The 22,324-nt window shown below is 43.5% G+C and overlaps 1 protein-coding gene across 3 annotated transcripts in view; it reads right to left on the bottom strand.

Moving 5' to 3' along the window:
- LOC139409066 (3',5'-cyclic-AMP phosphodiesterase 4C-like) overlaps nt 1-22,324 on the bottom strand; it is a 175,871-nt gene that overhangs the window by 56,505 nt on the left and 97,042 nt on the right. For 2 of the 3 annotated variants that reach the window (XM_071153740.1, XM_071153741.1), the window contains exon 1: nt 2,635-3,489. The exons of the other annotated variant lie outside the window; for it this stretch is intronic. In XM_071153740.1, coding sequence (XP_071009841.1) covers nt 2,635-2,765 — 131 coding nt within the window. In that variant the 5' untranslated portion in view covers nt 2,766-3,489. Of the gene's footprint in view, nt 1-2,634; nt 3,490-22,324 lie in introns of those variants that run through there. 3 annotated transcript variants of the gene reach the window in all.

The raw sequence follows: 22,324 nt of genomic DNA, 5'->3' as shown, positions 1-22,324 counted from the left end.
CAAACATTTAGATCCCCGGAACGCAGCCCACTTTTCCAGCTCACGCTCCAGATCCCAATTACTGGAATTCTAATCACCTGTTCACACACCTGCATGTCATCATCCCACACTATTTCGTTCAGTTCCTTGCACCCCATCACTGTGGGGGTGTTGTTTGTTGAGACACACTTATTTCGGAGTGCTGTTTTTTTCCCCGTCCTTCACTCCTCCCGTGTATGATAGTTTTTGCCTGCCTCACTCACAACTCTTTTTTGCCTATTCCTTGCCTGTACTGTTGCCATTTTGGACCTACTGTGTATGACCTTCTGCCTGCCCCTGGACCCTACCTCCTCCTATGGTCCCTTCCAATAAACACCTGCACTTGAAACCAGCTCTGTCTCCTATCATGTTCATTACAGACACATGGACAATTCCAGGGTAAAGGAATTGCGCTGAGACTCACTTTAAATTTATGCCAAACAAAATCCATTGATTTCAAAGTTTAACAAACCATACAACTCTACCCATAAGGACTACTTTTAACAATTTGAACAGAACATTTTACAAAAACACATTTACTGGAAGAATTGTGCCGATCAAAGTTTGGGAACAGAATTTCATTTTTAATGTGTAACCACATTTTCCAAAACCTCTTAAATATCTGCTCCGAATTAAGATTTTTTTTTTAAATGGGGTGTCAGCTACGACATTACATCTGTTCTCTTTTGGTTATTGAACTACAGTAAGTGAAGTGGACTTACACTTGGTAATGGATTGCGGTAACGGAATTTCATCAGGTGACCCTGATCTGTACTACCCAGAAATGCATAATTATGGATATGAACGTAACTCTCTTCATGGTGATGTATCTTAAATAGGTACAAAAGGTTGCAATGCAATACTTTTTTGCATATTTTTTTTTATTTTTAATTTTTATATATTTTTTTGAATTTTACCCCTTTTTCTCCCCAATTTCGTGGTATCCAATTGTTGTAGTAGCTACTATCTTGTCTCATTGCTACAACTCCCGTACGGGCTCGGGAGAGACGAAGGCTGCCGTACTGCTTCTTAACACAGCGCGCATCCAACCCGGATGCCAGCCGCACCAATGTGTCGGAGGCTACACCGTGCACCTGGCAACCTTGGCTAGCGCGCACTGCGCCCGGCCCGCCACAGGAGTCGCTGGTGCGCGATGAGACAAGGAGATCCCTACCGACCAATCCCTCCCTAACCCGGACGACGCTATACTCAACTCTTTTTGTTTTTACTTTACTGTACTCTACTGTGCTCTCCACACTTGTGAAACATAGACATCTATGATTGGTTCAGATTTGGTCCGGTCCAACTGAGACAAATCTGAACAAATCATGGAGGTCTATGTTTGCGCCCTATCAAGGCTGGTCCGGGAACGGACCAAAAATCAACCTCTGTAGATGTTGAAATTAAAACTGGTCCAATACGAAAAAAAGAAAAAAAACGTCTGTGTATGTTGGAATCAAGGCCAGGGCGGACTGACCAAATTTCAACTACTTTTCAATGAACATGGAAGTCCAGTGTCAGTCGGTAAGGATACTGGTTACAGTAAATGGAAAGAGAGGGGGTCATGGGTAGGTGTGAGTAAGAGCCGGGAGAGGTGACATTAACTGGAGAGAGAGAAGAGAGAGAGGAGAGAGGCAGATCGAGAGAGAGAGAGCGAGAGAGAGAGAGAGAGAGAGAGAGAGAGAGAGCAGATCGAGAGAGAGAGGAGAGAGGCAGATCGAGAGAGAGAGGCAGATCGAGAGAGAGAGGAGAGAGGCAGATCGAGAGAGAGCGGAGAGAGGCAGATCGAGAGAGAGGGGGGGGGGGGGGGGGGGTTGTGGTTCTTTACACTCTTGCTTTGAACACCAGATGACAGAAACAGAAAGAAAACAGTTATGAGCTGAACATACAGTACCAGTATGACAGTGGAAGGGAGGACTGTAGCAGGTGACTCAATGATGGTTTGTGCCTACTATGATTTCCCACTGTAGCCAATTCAATTGCAGTAATTCCATTACAGATTTTTCTGAAATCCCATTACCAGTTTAGTAACGGAATTTCACATTTTAATTTAATAATTCATAATTTAACTTAATTCATAAACCAAGTAGATATTCCTAAAAACACAATAACTAATTGTTAGGTCAACCTTTACTTACTTCTGTGAACTTTCATTATCCTCCCTCCTGATGAACGAGAGAAATTAGAAAATATCTTAAAGATATGTGCGTTTTTGCTAACAGAATATCAAGGCACAGGGCAATGTTTCTAAAAAATTAAACAAGGCAAGTCTTCTCTCCAAAACGAAATATAAGTGTTGATATTAGTTGGCAGGGGTCTTTAATTCAGCATTATTGTGTTTTGATGTATTTATAATACCTTTTAAGATGTTTTTAAGGCCCCTCTTCTATCTGTTTGACCATATATAAAAGCCTCTGCTAATTCCTAATATTTAGGATAGAACATGGTTGAAACATTTATATATGCCTTAATTTCTAAAAAAACCAGACTCTTATCTTTCATTTGACATGCTCCTATAAACCTCACGTTGGTCTTCATTGGTCTTTTTACATGGAAATGATTACATGCAGCATCTGGGACAATAGGTGAGAGGGAATAATAAGGTGGTGCATTTACCGCCTGCGCTTCTGGACAATGTCAATGGGCCGGTTGACTGCGCACGGGGATCCACAGATATTCCCATTCCGCACTTTGAACGACCGGTCCGTGGTGGGGGCCATGAATACACAGTTTGTTGGCAAACTCATATTTCTCCCCCCTTTATTCACTCCTCCTCTCGCTCCCTCTTTTCCCCCCTTTCTACTTTTTTTCTCTGCTTTCCTTAGTTTCCTTCTCCTTTTGAAAGCTACGGTGGGAACATTAGAGTGCTCTTGTCCGTCTCCTTTCGCGCGACCCTGCTGCTTTCCTCACGCCGCACCTGGTTCCCATTGCCGCTCAAATGAATGATATGTCAAACAGAGAGGACCGAAGATGCCGCAATTACAAGAAAAGCCAAAACAGCAAGACAATCCCTGCGAGAATCTGGGAGAAAGTCTGAGGCTTTGAGGGAAATCCTCCTTGGTATTTCCCACCAACATTCCTGTCAAAAACATTTAAAAATCCGCCTCTTGAAAAGCTGCTGTGTGTTTCAAAAAATCATTTTTTTTCTCCCGGGTAACATCCTTAGATGTGGTTGAGGGACAGAACGAGCTGAGTTTGTCACCAAGCACATGTTCAACAGTTGTAGAAGCAAGAGTGAAGCTCCCTTAAATGGACAATATGGAATTCCTTTTCTATCCAGATGAAGGTCAAAATAAACAAAATGCAGATCAACTAGCTTGACTTTGTCCTTTCCATTCCTATGTCTGGCTCTCACTGTCTTTTTGAACAATCTCTACATGAAGGCTCGATCAGAAAGCTCTCCCACTCTCCCCTTCTGTCTCACTCCTCATCAGTGTCTTTCTCTCCTCTGCAATTCTTCTAAACCCAGTCTTCCACCTCTAAGTCTCAACTCCCTCTGACAGCTGAAGACATGGACCCTCTTGAAAACTCAATAAGTGTCTGTTTGTGTGCAAGTCTCGCTATATCATGTGTCTGTGTGCCTGTGCTAGTGTTCCCTTCCTGTGTATGTGTATGCCAGTTGAACTGTGAGGTCAGAAAAAACAGGGGCGGTCTCAGAGGCAGCATGGCTCCTACCCTCTCAGTATCTCCAGGTTTAACTCTTTAAATGCTCTATATGCTATATACCATGCATCTAAATACCATAAATACATGAAATATGTGCATACAGACATATTAATATATCAACTCTCACATGACATTGCTTAGACTTCTGTCCTTTTTTCAAGAGAGAAAAATACACTATGGCAGTAACACATTGAAGTGTGTCACAATAAAACGGAGAACAGTTTCTACTGACAAAAGCCTGAATGGAAGACAATGATTAGTTGAGATTAGTAGTATGGGGTGTGTTACTACTTGTCTGGGGAAAAATCCTGCACCCATATCAGCCCTCACCATCGGAGATCACCCACTCCTGTTTTAGCATGTTTACTACATGACAGTCTTCACCTGATCCCAGACAAGAAAATCTCCAAAAGTCATCTGCCCAGACCTAGAGCCAGAGCCCAGATCAATAAGGTCAGAGAAAGCAGTGGACTGAAACGGCCCATGAGCTCACAAAGCGTTACTAATGAAATCAGGGGTAGATATTTGTATACTGGGGAAGAGGGCACAGAGCCCGGGGTGGCATGTTGGCAGACATGTTGGAGGGGAATTGAAAAGGGGAGCCTTTTGAAAGTCACACAAGTGTGAAAACACAGTGTTATAAAAAAACACACATTTTTGTTTTCCATTGCAAAATGTTTTCCGTTCAGTGCCTAATGAACACAACCCAGGTATATGACCTCTGACCTTCTCTCTCTGCTAAGGAGATGGGAACGACGACGACATAAATCTGTCACACACACCAATGACAGGCACAGTGCTGAGCGATTAAAATAGAATTTCCCTGTCTGCAATCTTGCTGGTACTGCCAGCCACCTGGGGAAAACCGGGAGAGAACGTTTATCACAAAATAAGTAAATATAAAAAAAATATCCAAAGCTAATACCATAAAGTCTTACATGGTTCAAATAAATTTAATCAAATACAGTCAGGGTTCAATAAAATACAATAAACTCTGAATTTAAATGGAATTGGTCCGAACATTGAAGACCTGACCTACAGTAAGAGACATTCCTGAAACATCAACGAAAACTAAAGCCATCAGCAGCAGTTGAGCACTGAGGGTAAATACATTCCAGTTAGCATGACTGTTGAAGGCATCTTATAGATCTGGACAATCTATGACAGACAGGGACATACGTAAGCTGCATACATCGGACCCTCTGATCATTGCGCAACGTGCCTGACAAACGTGCTGGGTCTTGAAAAAGACACTGGGCTGGGTGGCTTTCAAAGAATGTGCCTCTGTGCCATGCTGCGTTCCCTCCCCTATGAGGAGCCACATCTAGATCAGAGTGCTCCGTGCTATGCATTGTCACCCTCTGTGGACTAGCTGGAGTACCGTTGGGTAGGCACTGGATCACCACGTGCCTGCCTAGTGGAGTGGAGTCGAGCGAACCGTACGTGCCCTTCATCCAAAAATCTAAGCCCATTATTTTGTTCAATTGCTTGACAATGGAATGTTTTATTTCTGTTGTTTTAATGACAAAGTCTAATTATTAAAGGCTGATTATTAAAGGCTTATCATTTACAGTGCCTTGCGAAAGTATTCGGCCCCCTTGAACTTTGCGACCTTTTGCCACATTTCAGGCTTCAAACATAAAGATATAAAACTGTATTTTTTTGTGAAGAATCAACAACAAGTGGGACACAATCATGAAGTGGAACGACTTTTATTGGATATTTCAAACTTTTTTAACAAATCAAAAACTGAAAAATTGGGCGTGCAAAATGATTCAGCCCCCTTAAGTTAATACTTTGTAGCGCCACCTTTTGCTGCGATTACAGGTGTAAGTCGCTTGGGGTATGTCTCTATCAGTTTTGCACATCGAGAGACTGACATTTTTTCCCATTCCTCCTTGCAAAACAGCTCGAGCTCAGTGAGGTTGGATGGAGAGCATTTGTGAACAGCAGTTTTCAGTTCTTTCCACAGATTCTCGATTGGATTCAGGTCTGGACTTTGACTTGGCCATTCTAACACCTGGATATGTTTATTTTTGAACCATTCCATTGTAGATTTTGCTTTATGTTTTGGATCATTGTCTTGTTGGAAGACAAATCTCTGTCCCAGTCTCAGGTCTTTTGCAGACTCCATCAGGTTTTCTTCCAGAATGGTCCTGTATTTGGCTCCATCCATCTTCCCATCAATTTTAACCATCTTCCCTGTCCCTGCTGAAGAAAAGCAGGCCCAAACCATGATGCTGCCACCACCATGTTTGACAGTGGGGATGGTGTGTTCAGCTGTGTTGCTTTTACGCCAAACATAACGTTTTGCACTGTTGCCAAAAAGTTCAATTTTGGTTTCATCTGACCAGAGCACCTTCTTCCACATGTTTGGTGTGTCTCCCAGGTGGCTTGTTGCAAACTTTAAACAACACTTTTTATGGATATCTTTAAGAAATGGCTTTCTTCTTGCCACTCTTCCATAAAGGCCAGATTTGTGCAATATACGACTGATTGTTGTCCTATGGACAGAGTCTCCCACCTCAGCTGTAGATCTCTGCAGTTCATCCAGAGTGATCATGGGCCTCTTGGCTGCATCTCTGATCAGTCTTCTCCTTGTATGAGCTGAAAGTTTAGAGGGACGGCCAGGTCTTGGTAGATTTGCAGTGGTCTGATACTCCTTCCATTTCAATATTATCGCTTGCACAGTGCTCCTTGGGATGTTTAAAGCTTGGGAAATCTTTTTGTATCCAAATCCGGCTTTAAACTTCTTCACAACAGTATCTCGGACCTGCCTGGTGTGTTCCTTGTTCTTCATGATGCTCTCTGCGCTTTTAACGGACCTCTGAGACTATCACAGTGCAGGTGCATTTATACGGAGACTTGATTACACACAGGTGGATTGTATTTATCATCATTAGTCATTTAGGTCAACATTGGATCATTCAGAGATCCTCACTGAACTTCTGGAGAGAGTTTGCTGCACTGAAAGTAAAGGGGCTGAATAATTTTGCACGGCCAATTTTTCAGTTTTTGATTTGTTAAAAAAGTTTGAAATATCCAATAAATGTCGTTCCACTTCATGATTGTGTCCCACTTGTTGTTGATTCTTCACAAAAAAATACAGTTTTATATCTTTATGTTTGAAGCCTGAAATGTGGCAAAAGGTCGCAAAGTTCAAGGGGGGCGAATACTTTCGCAAGGCACTGTAGGTACTGATGTTCTAGCACCCTTTTATGGAGATCAATTCACAACTAACAGTGCACCTCCATAGGAAGTCTGTATACTTTTTACATTGTTTTTGGAAAAGCATATTATTATTCTCAGAAATGTGGTTTTTAGAAAGTAAAAAAAAGTTAAGATGGACAGGTGACTGTGATCGCAAAGAGTCTTCCAAAAGTCACGAATGAAAACACTCACTGGAATTGATGCTACTCCCCTGAGATTCCTGTGAGTCTGCCTTTCAAAACATCTCACATTTCTAAACTTTTCAAAACCTCTTTGGAATTGACCAATTCTTTCATGTGAAACGCAATCCAAGAGGCTGTAACCAGTAGATGTCACTCCATACCAAAATACCAAATAATAACCTCCCCCTGACACAATATTCAATGCCCCTCTGAAACATCAAAACCATGGCATAATAAAACATACACCTCTTAGAGCCGGGCATGGAGGAATCAATAGGTTTCTGGGAGTAAGAGGAGGGGGAGGAGGGTGATGGGGAAGGGCGGTCATGCTGAATACATGGAGCTGGAGTAGTGACGCACATGAGCCACTGTTGCGGCCCCCCTGGTGAGATCTGGGAACTATTCCAGGCTCTGGGCTTTATTTCGGGGGGACAGACCGGGAGTGTTGTGTTATTGCTGCCTTGATTAGCATTCCAGTTCTCTTTGGGCTGCATGGCTGCCTGGGAGAGCATGGGTCATGTTCAGAAGGCACGAACGTGAACTTGTCCAATAAGAACACAGAGTGCAATGTTCTGTTTCAAAGCATTTTGCTACATTATGCATGCAACCACTCTCTCTCTTAGTGGAAAACTAGACTTGAAGGGGCTGTTTGAAACGTGAATGGCTGATCGAGATATGACATGGACAAACTCTCTGGTCTAACTGTAATCTCAGTCTGGAGACTCTCCAGTGCCCAGTGCCACCTGGATGACATGCTTTGGGTCTCTCTCAGTGTGGCAGTAGTCAGCAGATCAGACTGACAGGCACCCAGAGACACTGACCAGACCACAGCTTGTATTAACAGTGATAGCAGTAGTGTCTGAACATCACTTGGGCACTGATAGAGGCTTTGAGGGGGTAGCAGGCCAGGGAGAGGCAAGTTACAGCCAATGCTTCGTTAGTTGAAGCCTCTCATTATTGAGTCACACTCGAAGCAAAACCTTTCAAAGGAATTGAAAAATAAACAATGTGGGGTCCGATGGTTGATGAAGCACCGGTGTTTTGCTTTGAAACATATAACGCCAATCTCCATCAAGTACCCCAACACTGCCGCCAAATGATGTGTGGCAGTTGCCTGACCCCTTGTTTATCGTAACTGATTAAACAAATGGCATAACTGCTAAGCAATATAAAGTATGAGGTTTATTATGTGCCCTCTTCCTCAGTGCTCATCTGAAAATGGCACCACTGTACTTATCCAAAAGCTCTGCCGCTGCTGGAATGTGGGCAGCCCTCCTGTGAAGATCATAACTGTGGTGGCCATAGTTATTTGGTACTTCACATCGGTCAGTGGCCTTGGCATTGTACGGGCTCTCTCAAACGCTCATGTGACGATGACATCAGCACATCTGGAAAGCATTGGTGGGGGGGTCCTTCAGGTATTGGACCAAGACAACAGGGGTGTGTGTGTGTGTGTGGGGGGGGGGATAGGAATAGTGTGATGATCTGAACGTCTCCAAACCTCTGATCATATGATAATGTTATAAGGGATCCATATATTGTCTGGGCCATTGCTTAGCATTACACATAAAGTAAATAATCGAAGCATATGAGGGGCACAGAAGAAATGTGTGAACAGATTTGCACTATAGAGACACAGTACTAACAAAGTAAGATATTGAAACTCTAAGGTAACTCTACTTGCTATATTGTATTTACTTTGCCACCATGGCCTTTTTTTGCCTTTACCTCCCTTATCTCACCTCATTTGCTCACATCACATTTAGACTTGTTTATACTGTATTATTGACTGTATGTTTGTTTTACTCCATGTGTAACTCTGTGTCGTTGTATGTGTCGAACTGCTTTGCTTTATCTTGGCCAGGTCGCAATTGTAAATGAGAACTTGTTCTCAACTTGCCTATCTGGTTAAATAAAGGTGAAATAAAATAAATAAATAAATAAAGGTAGCCCGGAATAATAAAAAAAACAGAATAGACGAAAACAAATAAATCACGAACATAATCCCAGAATACCGCCCATCTGAACCCGAGGGCACTTTCAGACTATGCTCAGGCCTCTCTCAGTGGTGGTGTTTGAATCTATGATCAGTGGGCGAGTTACTGGTGACCCCAGCCAACTGTTGATCTGGAGAGGCTAATACCACATTGTACCACCCATCCCAGTGGTGCCTCCCTCCTAATAGGAGACGTGTGGGTGAAAGCACATTCAGTATACGAATACAAACCAGTGTGCAGGATGGCTCCATAGGAGAATGGTGTGGCTAATCACACACCCACTCGGAAACACACACCAATCACACACACGCACACAGTGAGCAAAGTGTGCTCCACCAGTGTTACTCACTGCACCCCATCCCAGTTGTGAAATCAGCAGACAGGGTGGGGGCTATCGATCCTATTCTCCTTTCCCCAAGGCTGGTACAGCACAGTACACAGAGCAGTCAAAGTACACATGTACACACAGATACACACACACACTAGAGCTGTGACGGTCACAGAATTTTGGATGACGGTTATTGGTAAGCCAAATGACCGCGGTCACTGTTATAATCGTTTAAATAGCAACAAAAAAAGATCTATATTTATTTGTATTTTTAGTTAACCTTTATTTAACTAGGCAAGTCAGTGAAGAACAAATACTTATTTACAATGACGGCCTACAATGGCCAAACCCAGACCGATGCTGGGCCAATTGTGCGCCCCCCTATGGGACTCCCAATCACGGCCGGTTGTGATACAGCCTGGATTCGAACCAAGGTGTCTGTAGTGACGCCTCTAGAGCAGCGGTAAGCAGAGAGGAACTGGGTCTACAACAGACCCACATTTGGAACGCCTGTTTAATAATACCATCCTTTTGATATTGTCTCAAATTCCCCCCACCGGCAGAGTAGCTAAGTTAAAACAGAATTGTATTTAACTTCTGGCTTCCTGCGGACTGTTTTTGTGCAATTGGAAGCAACGCTAGTGTATCTAAATACACCCGCGTTACTAAAAGCAGCTATTGTAGTACTGGCTGGCTTGCTTGGTCTATAAAAAAGTGGCCAGATGAAGCAGATGCTAAATGACAAGACTGTTTTGCTAGCACAGACTGGAATATGTTCCGGGATTCTTCTGATGGCATTAAGGAGTACACCACATCAGTCACTGGCTTTATCAATAAGTGCATCGAGGACATCGTCCCCACAGTGACTGTGCGTACATATCCCAACCAGAAGCCATGGCAACATTCGCAATGAGCTAGCGCTACCGCTTTCAAGGAGTGGGACTCTAATCCGGAAGCTTATAAGAAATCCCGCTATGTCCTCCGATGAACAATCAAACAGGCAAAGCGTCAATCGAACCATACCTCACCGGCTCTGACGCTCGTCAGATGTGTCAGGGTTGCAAACTATTACAAACTATTACAGACTGCAAAGGGAAGCACAGCTGAGAGCTGCCCAGTGACACGAGCCTACCAGACGAGCTAAATAGCTTCTATGCTCGCTTCGAGGCAAGTAATACTGAAACATGCACAAGAGCATCAGCTGTTCTGGACGACTGTGTGATCACGCTCTCTGCAGCCCATGTGACTAAGACCTTTAAACAGGTCAACATTCACAAGGCCGCTGGGCCAGACGGATTACCAGGACGTGTACTCTGAGCATGCCGCAGTCCCTGTCCCAAGAACACTAAGGTAACCTGCCTAAATGACTACCGACCCGTAGCACTCACGGCTGTAGCCATGAACTGCTTTGAAAGGCTGGTCATGGCCCACATCAACACCATTATCCTAGAAACCCTAGATCCACTCTAATTTGCATATCGCTCCAACAGATACACAGATGATGCAATCTCTATTGCACTCCATATTGCCCCTTCCCACCTGGACGAAAGGAACACCTATATGAGAATGCTATTAATTGGCCACAGCTCAGCGTTCAACACCATAGTGCCCTCAAAGCTCATCACTATGCTAAGGACCCTGGGACTAAACACCTCCCTCTGCAACTGGATCCTGGACTTTCTGACGGGCCACCCCCAGGAGGTAAGGGTAGGTAACAACACATCCGCCCCGCTGATCCTCAACATGGGGGCCCCTCAGGGGTGCGTGCTCAGTTCCCTCCTGTACTCCCTGTTCACTCATGACTGCACACAGAGGCACAACTCCAACACCATCATTAAGTTTGCTGATGACACAACAGTGGTAGGCCTGATTACCGACAATGATGAGACAGCCTATAGGGAGGAGGTCAGAGATCTGACCGTGTGGTGTAAGGACAAAAACCTCTCCCTCAACGTTATCAAGACAAAGGAGATGATTGTGGACTACAGGAAAAGGAGAACCAAGCACGCCCCCATTCTAATTTACGAGGCTATAGTGGAGCAGGTTGAGAGCTTCAAGTTCCTTGGCGTCCACATCACCAACAAACTAACATGGTCCAAGCACACCAAGACAGTAGTGAAGTCTGCCCCTCAGGAGACTGAAAAGATTTGGCATTGGTCCTCAGATCCTCAAAAGGTTCTACAGCTGCACCGTCTAGAGCATCCTGACGGGTTGCATCACTGCCTGGTATAAAAGCTGCTCGGCCTCCGACCGCAAGGCACTACAGAGGGCAGCAGGTACGGCCCAGTACATCACTGGGGCCAAGCATCCTGCCATCCAGGACTTCTAGACCAGGCGGTGTCAAAGGAAGGCCCTAAAAATTGTCAAAGACTCCAGCCACCCTAGTCATAGACAGTTCTCTCTGCTACCGCACGGAAAGCGGTACCTGAGCGCCAAGTCTATAACTACCTACATAATTATCTAAATTACCTCAACACCGGTGCCCCTGCACATTGACACTGTACCGGTACCCCCTGTATATGGCCACGCTATTGTTATTTACTGCTGCTCTTTAATTATTTGTTATTCTTATCTCATACTTTTTGGGGGGATTTTCTTAAACTGCATTGTTGGTTATGGTCTTAGAAGTAAGCATTTCACTGTAAGGTCTACTACACCTGTTGTATTTGTCGCATGTGACAAATACAATTTGATTTGATTACACAGCTAGCTAAATTAGCTAGCTTATCACACTGACAGTAGAAAGTCGATTTCAGTTTAACCTAACATTAGCGGCTGATAATCTAACTTTAGATACGTGAGCAAACTAGATGGTTAGCAAGCAAGTATCATGCAACGTCAGTTTGTGCTAACTGAAATGGAGACACCGGTAGACCAAAACAACTAGCTAGCAAGCTAATTAGCTAGCTAGCTAACGTTAGCTGGCTGAGTAGACGCAGAGTAGGTGAACGGATTATTTCATAGTTTTTATGTCTTTGCTATTATTCTACAATGTTGAAAATAGTACAAATAAAGAAAAACCCTGGAATGAGTAGGTGCGTACAAACGTTACCTGCTCCAATTCAAAGTGCCAACTGTAACGTTTGGTGGAAGAGGAATAATGGTCTGGGGCTATTCTTCAAGGTTCGGGCTAGGCCCTTTAGTTCCAGTGAAGGGAAATCTTAATACTACAGCATACAATAACACTCTAGACGACTCTGTGCTTCTAACTTTGTGGCAACAGTTTGGGGAAGGCTCTTTCCTGTTTCAGCATGACGATGCCCCCGTGCACAAAGCGAGGTCCATACAGAAATTGTTTGTCGAGAACGGTGTGGAAGAACTTGACTGGCCTGCACAGAACCTTGACCTCAACCCCATCGAACACCTTTGGGATGAATTTGAATACCGACTGCGAAGAAGGCCTAATCGCCCAACATCAGTGCCCGACCGCACTAACGCTCTTGTGGCTGAACAGAAGCAAATCCCTGCAGTGATGTTCCAACATCTAATGGAAAGCCTTCCCAGAAGAGTGGGAAGTCTCCCAGTCCCTGCCACTGAAAAACATCCCCACAACATGATGCTACCACAACCATGCTTCACCGTAAGGATGGTGCCAGGTTTCCTCCAGATGTGACTCTTAGCATTAAGGAACTCTGGAGCTCTGTCAAAGTGACCAATGGGTCCTTGGTCACCTCCCTGACCAAGTTCCTTCTCCCCTGATTGCTCAGTTTGGCCGGGTGGCCAGCTCTAGGAAGAGTCTTGGTGGTTCCAAACTTCTTCCATTTAAACTTCTTCCATGTGTTCTTGGGGACCTTCAAGGCTGCAGAATTTTTTGGTACACTTCCCCAGATCTGTGCCTCGACACAATCCTGTCTCGGAGCTCTACGGACAATTCCTTCGACCTCATTGCTTGGATTTTGTTCTGACATGCAATGTCAACTGTGCGATCTTATATAAATCCGGGGTGTAGCTTTCCAAAACATGTCCAGTCAATTGAATTTACCACAGGTGGACTCCAATCATGTTGTAGAAACATCTTTAAGGATGATAAATGGAAACAGGATGCACCTGTGCTCAATTTCGAGTTTCATAGAAAGGGTATTCTTTCTGGGTTTTTTTAAAATAAAGTAGCAACATTTCTACAAACCTGTTTTTGCTTTGTCATTAGCGGGTATATGGTATTCTATTAGGATCCCCATTAGCTGTTGCAAAAGCAGCAGCTACTCTTCCTGGGGTCCACACAAAACATGAAACATCATACATAATACAGAACATCATTAGACAAGAACAGCTCAAGGACAGAACTACATACATTTTTAAAAAGGCACACGAAGCTTACATATCAATGCATGCACACAAACTATCTAGGTTAAACAGGGGGGGCATTGTGCCACGAGGTGTTGCTTTATCTGTTTTTTGAAACAAGGTTTTCTGTTTATTTGAGCAATATGAGATGGAAGGAAGTTCCATGCAATAAGGGCTCTATATATCATACTGTACGTTTTCTTGAATTTTTTTTCTGGATTTGGGGACTATGAAAAGACCCCTGGTGGCATGTCTGGTGGGATAAGTGTGTGTGTCAGAGCTGTGTGTATGTTGACGATGCAAACAATTTGGGATTTTCAACACATTAATGTTTCTTATAAAAAGAGGAAGGGATGCAGTCAGTCTCTCCTCAACTCTTAGCCAAGAGAGACTGGCATGTATAGTATCTGTTTCAGCCCTCTGATTACAATTAAGAGCAAAAGTGCCACTCTGTTCTGGGCCAGCTGCCGCTTAACTAGGTCTTTCCTTGCAGCACTGGACCACATGACTAGACAATAATCAAGATTAGACAAAACCAGAGCCTGCAGAAGGTAAAGTCAAGTAATTTAGTCTCCTCAACTTGTTCAACAACCACACCATTCATTACCAGATTCCTCTGAGGTCTAGCACTTAAGGAATTATATGTACCAAATACAATGCTCTTAGTTTTAGAGATGTTCAGGACCAGTTTATTACTGGCCACCCATTCCAAAACAGACTCAAACTCTTTGTTAAGGGTTTCAGTGACTTCATTAGCTATGGTTGCTGATGCGTATATGGTTGAATCATCAGCATACATGGACACACATGCTTTGTTGAATGCTAATGGCAGGTCATTGGTAAAAATAGAAAAGAATATAGGGCCTAGAGAGCTGCCCTGCGGTACACCACACTTTACATGTTTGACATTAGAGACAGTTCCATTAAAGAAAATCCTTTGAGTTATATTAGACAGATAGCTCTGAATCCACGATATTGAAGAGGTTGAAAAGCCATAGCACTTAAGATTTTTCAACAAGAGGTTATGGTCAATAATATCAAAGGCTGCACTGAAATCTAACAGTACAGCTCCCACAATCTTTTTATTATCAATTTCTTTCAACCAACCATCAGTCATTTGTGATAGTGCAGTACATGCTGAAAGTCTGAAAGTATGCATGCTGAAAGTCTGTTGTTAATTTGTTTACAGAGAAATAGCATTGTATTTGGTCAAACACATTTTTTTCAACAGTTTGCTAAGACCTGGCAGCAAGCTTATAGGTCTGCTGTTAGAACCATTAAAGGCCGCTTTACCACTCTTGGTTAGCGGAATTACATTGTCTTCCCTCCAGGCCTGAGGACAAAGACTTTCCTCTAGGTTCAGATTAAAAATATGACAGATAGGAGTGGCTATAGAGTCATCCACCATCCTCATTAGCTTTCCATCTAAGTTGTCAATGCCAGGAGGTTTGTCATTATTGATCGTTAATAATCATTTTTCCCCCTCTACCACACTAACTTCACAAAATTCAAACTTGCTGTTACGGATCCCTCCGGAACTTTCATTACGCACACCTGTCCCCCATTCCGACTGACTGTATTTGTACAGTTGAAGTCAGAAGTTTACATACACTTAGGTTGGAGTCATTAAAACTCGTTTTTCAACTACTCCACAAATTTCTTGTTAACAAACTAGAGTTTTGGTAAGTCGGTTAGGACATCTACTTTGTGCATGACAAGTAATTTTTCCAACAATTGTCTACAGACAGAATATTTCACTTATAATTCACTGTATCACAATTCCAGTGGGTCAGAAGTTACCATACACGAAATTGACTGTGCCTTTAAACAGCTTGGAAAATTCCAGAAAATTATGTCATGGCTTTAGAAGCTTCTGATAGGCTAATTGACATAATTTGAGTCAATTGGAGGTATACATGTGGATCTATTTCAAGGCCTACCTTCCTACCGAATCTCTTCATACCAACGTGACAGAATAATCGACCATTGAGGGAGACAGCAGGAATGGCCCGTCTAAGGACGCTGTGACTGGTCCGTCCGGCGCCGCCGCAACTTCAGCAACTTCAGCAACTTCAACTGGCCTGTCCGACGACGTAACTTTGGCAGCTGCATCGGGTCCTGATCGATCCGCACTGCGTTCCTGTGATTGTCCTCGAGATCGGTGTCATTGCGCTGCTAGTGCGTCAGGTGGGGGTACTGTCACGGAACTTTCATTACGCACACCTGTCCCCTATTCCCACTGATTGTATTTGTATATATGTGTCCTTTGGTTACCATTGGGTAGTCGATTATTGTTACTATGTCCATCGGTGCGTGTGAGTACCTGTGCTGTGTGTTTTGGGCTTTTGTTAACCACAAAAAACAGGAAGTCACTTGGCGAAAGTGTGATTTTGTGTTTGAGAAATAGAAAATGTTTTGCTATTTTTCTTTCTACTTGCTTCCTCTTAACCCTTTACACTCGTGGGAATTGACATATATATGGATAGGTCTAAATTAAAAACATTCTTAGAGTATGCATAACCATGGTAGCAATTAGAAGGGAACAGTTTGGAGATTATGGGAAAGACTCAATCCACTGTTGATTTTATGTGCATTTAACATTCACTATATTTGTTAATAACAAACTCTAAAATTCTCTGGATACATTTAGAAACATGATAACAAAATATCCCTGGAAAATGTGGGTTAGGTCCAACATAAGACAAAGAAATTACAGTTTGAGTGAGAGGACTAACTGGTGTCTCCAATTGCCCACACACCTCTCCAAAGTGTGCACAGTTCCTAAGTCATTTCAATGCACTTTCATGACTCAAAGAAGAGTGTTCAACTATAAGTTTTTTTTGGAGCTCTCCTACTGTAGCTGTGCCATTGGGGAACTAGAGCAAGCACACTTGTAGTTGTTTTGTATGGAACACAACCCTGCATCCCCCATCACAAAATTACTGTTGTTGTTTACGCAATCCAAAAAGTCCATTATAAATCACAATCTGGGTCAGGTGGGTATCATTTGAAAGCCTGTTATCAAATACAATATTACAGTGTTAGGATTTCACAATGCAATTCAGGGAAAGAGATCATTATTTTTGTACGCATATAAAGGAGTCATGAGTGCATTCAGGTGCGTGTCGTGGAAAATTAGAATAGACAATAGACAAACATTCAGAACAACTCAGGGTATGACGCCATGTAACCTTGTAGCTGAACATTGAACATAGTGATCATAAACGTTGACACTGTACATGACATAGAAAACTGCACATTTGGATTGCTTGTAGGACATCAAAGTGCTATTTATTATAATCCTCAACATCTCATCTTTCAAAATATATAGAGTCCTCTTAAAGATGCACTATACAGAAATCACTCCATGTCCTGGCAAAAATTCTAAAAGTTGGCCTAATTTCAGTTTATGACCAAACAAGCGAGTATAGTGTAGAGAATCACGGTACCATCTAAACCGCTGTGAAATATATTTTTGATAACCAAAACAATCCCAAAAGTAAAAGACGCAAAAACCAAACACAAGAACGGGAAGCATAGAAATAGCGCACATAGAACTGGTCTACCACTACTTAGAGTTGCTTTCAATGAGAATGACACATCTACAACACACATTTCTGTGTGAATTTGGTCAGGCCACCCAAAAAGTTACATATTGCAGCTTTAATTTACAGTATTTCTCTCACTCAGACAACAAAACACTTGCAAAAGTTGCCCAATTAGCGGGAGGAATGGTGGCAACTTCTTGTCTTGCACGGTGCTCAAGATCAGAACGGCTGTCAATCAAAACACATACAGCTCTGTGAAGGCAGAGCCAGAGCTCTGACGTCCTGTTACTGTACAGCCACTGCGTTGTACATGAACCAGAAAAATACAACACTTGAAATACAGTCTGAAACCACAACTGTATGGTATGAGGTTGAACTGACTGCAAAAAAACAAAAACGGAATAAAACAGTCAAGATACTCACATACCCCCACACAAGATCCAGTTCTACATACATACCCTAAGCAGGAGTGTCTTCGACCGTGGCTGTTGGGGCCATAGCTGAACTGGCTCCCCTTCCTGGGGAATCGGTGATCTTTGTTCATTGTGGGTCAAGCTTTTGGCTGCTATAAGTCTATGACTTGCTGGGCTAACAAAGACAAAGAGGCTACACACCCACAACAACAGCTGGGAGACGAGCTGGAGCTCAGGTGGAGCTCATCTTCTCCGAAGGGTTCTCCAGCCGGGGCTGTACCCACCACATGCTGCTACCGCCTGGGGAGACTCAGGGAGCGGTGGGTGGGTAGGTGGGTGTCCCCCGATCACAGGTATGCTGGGGATACTGGGGTAACTGTAGATCAGGAGAAGGGGAGAGGCTGAAAATGTAGTAGTCCCAAGTGCTGTAGGATACGCAGGTCTCAACAAGACCAGTGGTATTCAGTGCTCCAGATAGCTTTCTTGATTTTCTGTATTAGGATTCCGTCTCTTCTGTCGTCCAAAATTCAGAGAGACCGGTTCTTAAACACAAAGTTTCTCACAGTGTCTCTCTCAGACTCTCTGTCTGTCTCTATAGAAAGGGGAAATCCTGCATGATACAGTAACCAATGTGAGGGAGAAGGGAATGAGGTTTGAGCGCGGAGGGCAGAGCGAGCGTTGACCTCTCTCCGCAGTGTGGGAGAGCTTGCGCTGTCCCCAGAGGTTCTGGCTGTGGGGGCTGCACCCAGGGCCCATCCAAGCCCCCACAACTGTTTAGATATTTTTTAGGATATCTACAGTAAAAGTGAAACAGCCTGCAAATACAAGCCTTCAGTTAAGGAGGAACTTGATGAAATTGAGGAAGCGTTGGCATCTTCCAAGGAAAGGAGAACCGAAGACTTCAGATAAGTATGCCAGAAGCAAACGGTCAAGTTAAAAAGAAATGAGAGTTATACCTACCATATTCCCAAGTGCATGGATCATTATTTTATACTGAATAGGAAAAAAAATAACAGTTTAAAGGTTTTCTGATGCATTCTGATCGAGTTGCCATAGATTAGCTTTGTACGTCTGGACTTGTCTGTGGGTTTCTTCTGCTACTGGGTCTCTCTGGTGCCTGGCAGCCCTAACCTAGCACAGGCCGACACGTGGGATCGACATGCCTCCCAATGTGGCACGCCCTTCGTTCCCCCTTAAGCTAAACAATGACATTGTGTATTGTTAGCTTCCACGAATAAGGGGTAGTGAGGGGGCACTCAGATGTAGTTCCTGGGGTCTAGGGTCTAGCACAGCACACGCACAAACCTGCGCACAGAAACACGCACAGAAACATGCACACAGGAAAAGTACACGCAGTCTGTGGTCAGTGATAAAAACAGAGATAAAAACATCACTGGACGGCAGTTAGCCCAGCAGTTAGCTCAGCAGTTAGCCCAGCAGTTAGCCCAGCAGTTAGCCCAGCAGTTAGCCCAGCAGTTAGCCCAGCAGTTAGCCCAGCAGTTAAAGCGTTGGGATGGTAATCAAAAGGTGAATGGTTTCGAAATCACGAGCCGATTAGGTGAAAAAACTGTTGCCGTGTCCTTGAGCAGCAAGGCATTTAACCCTTATTGCTACTGTAAGTCACTCTGGATAAGTGTGCCTGGATACATTACAAAAATTCTTTCAAGCCCTGCAGTTGAGAGACTCCAGGAAACTGCTATCCACAACACACACTATGCAATGTCACTCTTGCACAAAGTGAGTCCACCAATATAATTACATAACACATTTGATGTACCTGTAGATGACACTGACACTTTTTTTGCACTGTGCCACAGACATGCCAGGGCTGGAATAAAAGCCTGCACACCCAGTAGCTCTCCAGGTTTCATAGAACAGGCAACCTCAGGAAAACTCATAATCACACCACCTGCAGGTACTCATTAAAAGAGCACAGTAATAACCATCCACCCTGGATTGTACTATGCACAACCTCTGTCAGCTACAACACAACCTGCTCCCTCACCTCACCACTTTCCTAGACACCACACACACACACCTAACAGTGTTAAATAAATGTGTTTGATCTGGAACTTCTATCTAACGACAGTCTCCTTTACCTATGTGCAGGTGATTGGGGGATAAGGAGTGAGATCTCACCTCTAATGAGCTGGAGGGTTAAAATGTTCAGCAGGGAATGTTTGGTTTCATTTGAATTGGCCTTCCCACACTACGTGTCCCTGCAAGAACATCTCTAGTCGATTGTGTCGTTTGGGACGTTTTCTTTTTGGAAATAAGCTACAGTTTGTAGCTACAGCTACATCTTCTTCAGTTTTTTATTTTATCTATCTGTTTAATTATTGGGCAGAGATGATGCAGTTAATCATCTCTGCCCAATAATTAAACAGATAGATAAAATAATAGTTACTTGGATATCTGTTTATTTACCATGGCGCATGGTAAAAGTGAACGATGGTGCTCCAATCGAGCTCACTCGTATCAGCTGTATCTGGGCAGGACGAATACAATACACAACAATACAACACAGACCAGTGTGACAGACAAATTCTAAAATAATAATTTTACACTCAAGTGACCCTTATCAAGAGTGGACAAAAGGGGTGTCCTGGGATCAATCCCAATACCCCCCCCCCCCCCCCCCCCCTGAGCAAAGGCAAATTAAATGTACAATTTTGTAAGCTTGCCTTGCTGTTCAATAAAAAGTATTTCCAAGTCAATCACTTGTCATTGGTCTTTATTGTAGTAGCGTAAGGTTAGAGATTGAAGATATTTGCCAACGCAGGTAATGTAGCAGCAGCTAACTATTTTATTGTAATTGTATAGCTGAGGATAAAAATACCTGTATGCTATGGATGTGTAGCTATGTAGCCGATCTGTGCATGGACCCTAAACCGTTTGGTATAAATATTAGTTTAGAACCGCGGGTTTAATTGTTCTAGCTACTTCCACTGGTAATGACTGAGTGAAGGAAATGTGACAGTTACATTTCAAACTGCTACGGAATGAAAGTCCTGCTGCAGTACTAATATACATTGAACCACAGCCAAAGGCTGGGTACATTGTTGTTCTGATGTTCTCATTGGTTGCGCATATGGTGCTTATTTGTTGCATGAGGCATTTTTTACATTTTGGATTCTCAACGACGGTCAAGTTTTTATTTTGGTGCTTGTTAGTTCTCAAAGATCTTTTTAAAACAATACACAGCGCCATTATCTTTTCTACATACTTTATATCTGGTTTGAGTCGTTTATGTTTACACTGAAAACGTTTTACCATCCCGAAAATGTATCCTCCCCCAGAGCTGCCCGTCGCTGCTAAATTAAACTAGGGGAAACATTGAAATATAAGGACTGTTGCCAGTACAGGCATTGAGAAAAACACAAGGCTCCTGTGATGTGGTGATGTCCCATTCCCTAGGTCTAATTTAGCTCTCCCTACCACTAGTTGCTCTGTTTTCGAGTGCCTACCCCCACGAGAGACACTCGAAAACAAAAGGGGAGGGCTAAGCGGGGGGTATTGGCCCTGGAGTGTGTCAGAGTGTGTACCCTCCTCTGTATGGCCCTGAGTCAGAACAGGGCAGAACAGACCCCTTAGGCCCTCAGGCCCCCGTCAGACAGCCTCATTAAAGCATGAAACACACCAAACACGCTATTCGATCTGTTAATCGGCTACAGCGGGGAAACAGTCAGAGGGGGAGAGAGAGGAGAAGAGGAAGGGGAGGTCTGTAGGGTGGAGCTGCTGCCAAAGAGAACATGGGAGGCCAGATATTAAACCAGGAGACCAGGTGGAACCATGGACGTGGCATGGGGCTAGACACAGACCTGGTTTCAAATACTATTTCGTACATCTATATATGTAAGAGCATGTGCCTGCCTCCCAAAAAGTGTGTGAGTGTGTGTTCTGTCCTTTTGCTAGGCCTGGCAGGGACATCAGTGCCTGTCACAGCAAGTGCAAGGTGTGTGTAGCGTTTGGAAGCTGTGAGTGTGATAGCAAACAGAATGAATATGAGTAACATCTGTAAAACTGTTCACAGGGTGCGACAATCCAGTAGAAAAGGTGTAGGCCTACAGAGTAAAAAAGAGCCTCTTCTGCAGGAATTAAGAAGTCATCATTACACAGATTTAAGTCACATAAAATGGCATAGAAGAATACCGTTCTGTATGAAAAGTATGTTAGATACAAAGGATGCCATCATAACTGCAGCATTAATCAGCCCTATTATGTAAACACTGCATGCTCTGTCTGGTGAATGTCTGGCCGGTACAGGAAGAGAATCTAAAGAGCTCAAGACAAATGCAGCTTATCTGAAGCATTTTCTCTTGAAAGGCAATCGCTGAAAGCTCTCGGCTGCCAACACATACCTTATGACGGTTCCCATTTGTGTTTATCTTCTGCAAGGCCTCACAGTACACACTCCATGCACTGCCAGAGGTATAATCTATTTTCTGTGATGTTAAAACGAGTTAATTGATACCAGCCGTTAGCTTTCTTGCGTGTATCATCATCTGCTTAATGCCAAGTTTCCTGACGCACAAATGTTGTAATTTTTCCTAACCTTGTGGCTTGAAGACCCGCACAAAAGGCTACTCTCTCTAATACACAAACTAGGGATTGTCAGCATTGTCAAAAGGGTTATACATTAAACCCTAAAACAATTCAAACTGCTATCCAAGTATCC

The sequence above is a fragment of the Oncorhynchus clarkii genome, chromosome 5 (assembly GCF_045791955.1).
Source record: "Oncorhynchus clarkii lewisi isolate Uvic-CL-2024 chromosome 5, UVic_Ocla_1.0, whole genome shotgun sequence".
In the NCBI taxonomy this organism is placed as follows: Eukaryota; Metazoa; Chordata; class Actinopteri; order Salmoniformes; family Salmonidae; genus Oncorhynchus; species Oncorhynchus clarkii.
The sequence above is the reverse complement of the archived record's forward strand: the minus strand, read 5'-3'. Positions and strand labels throughout refer to the sequence as shown.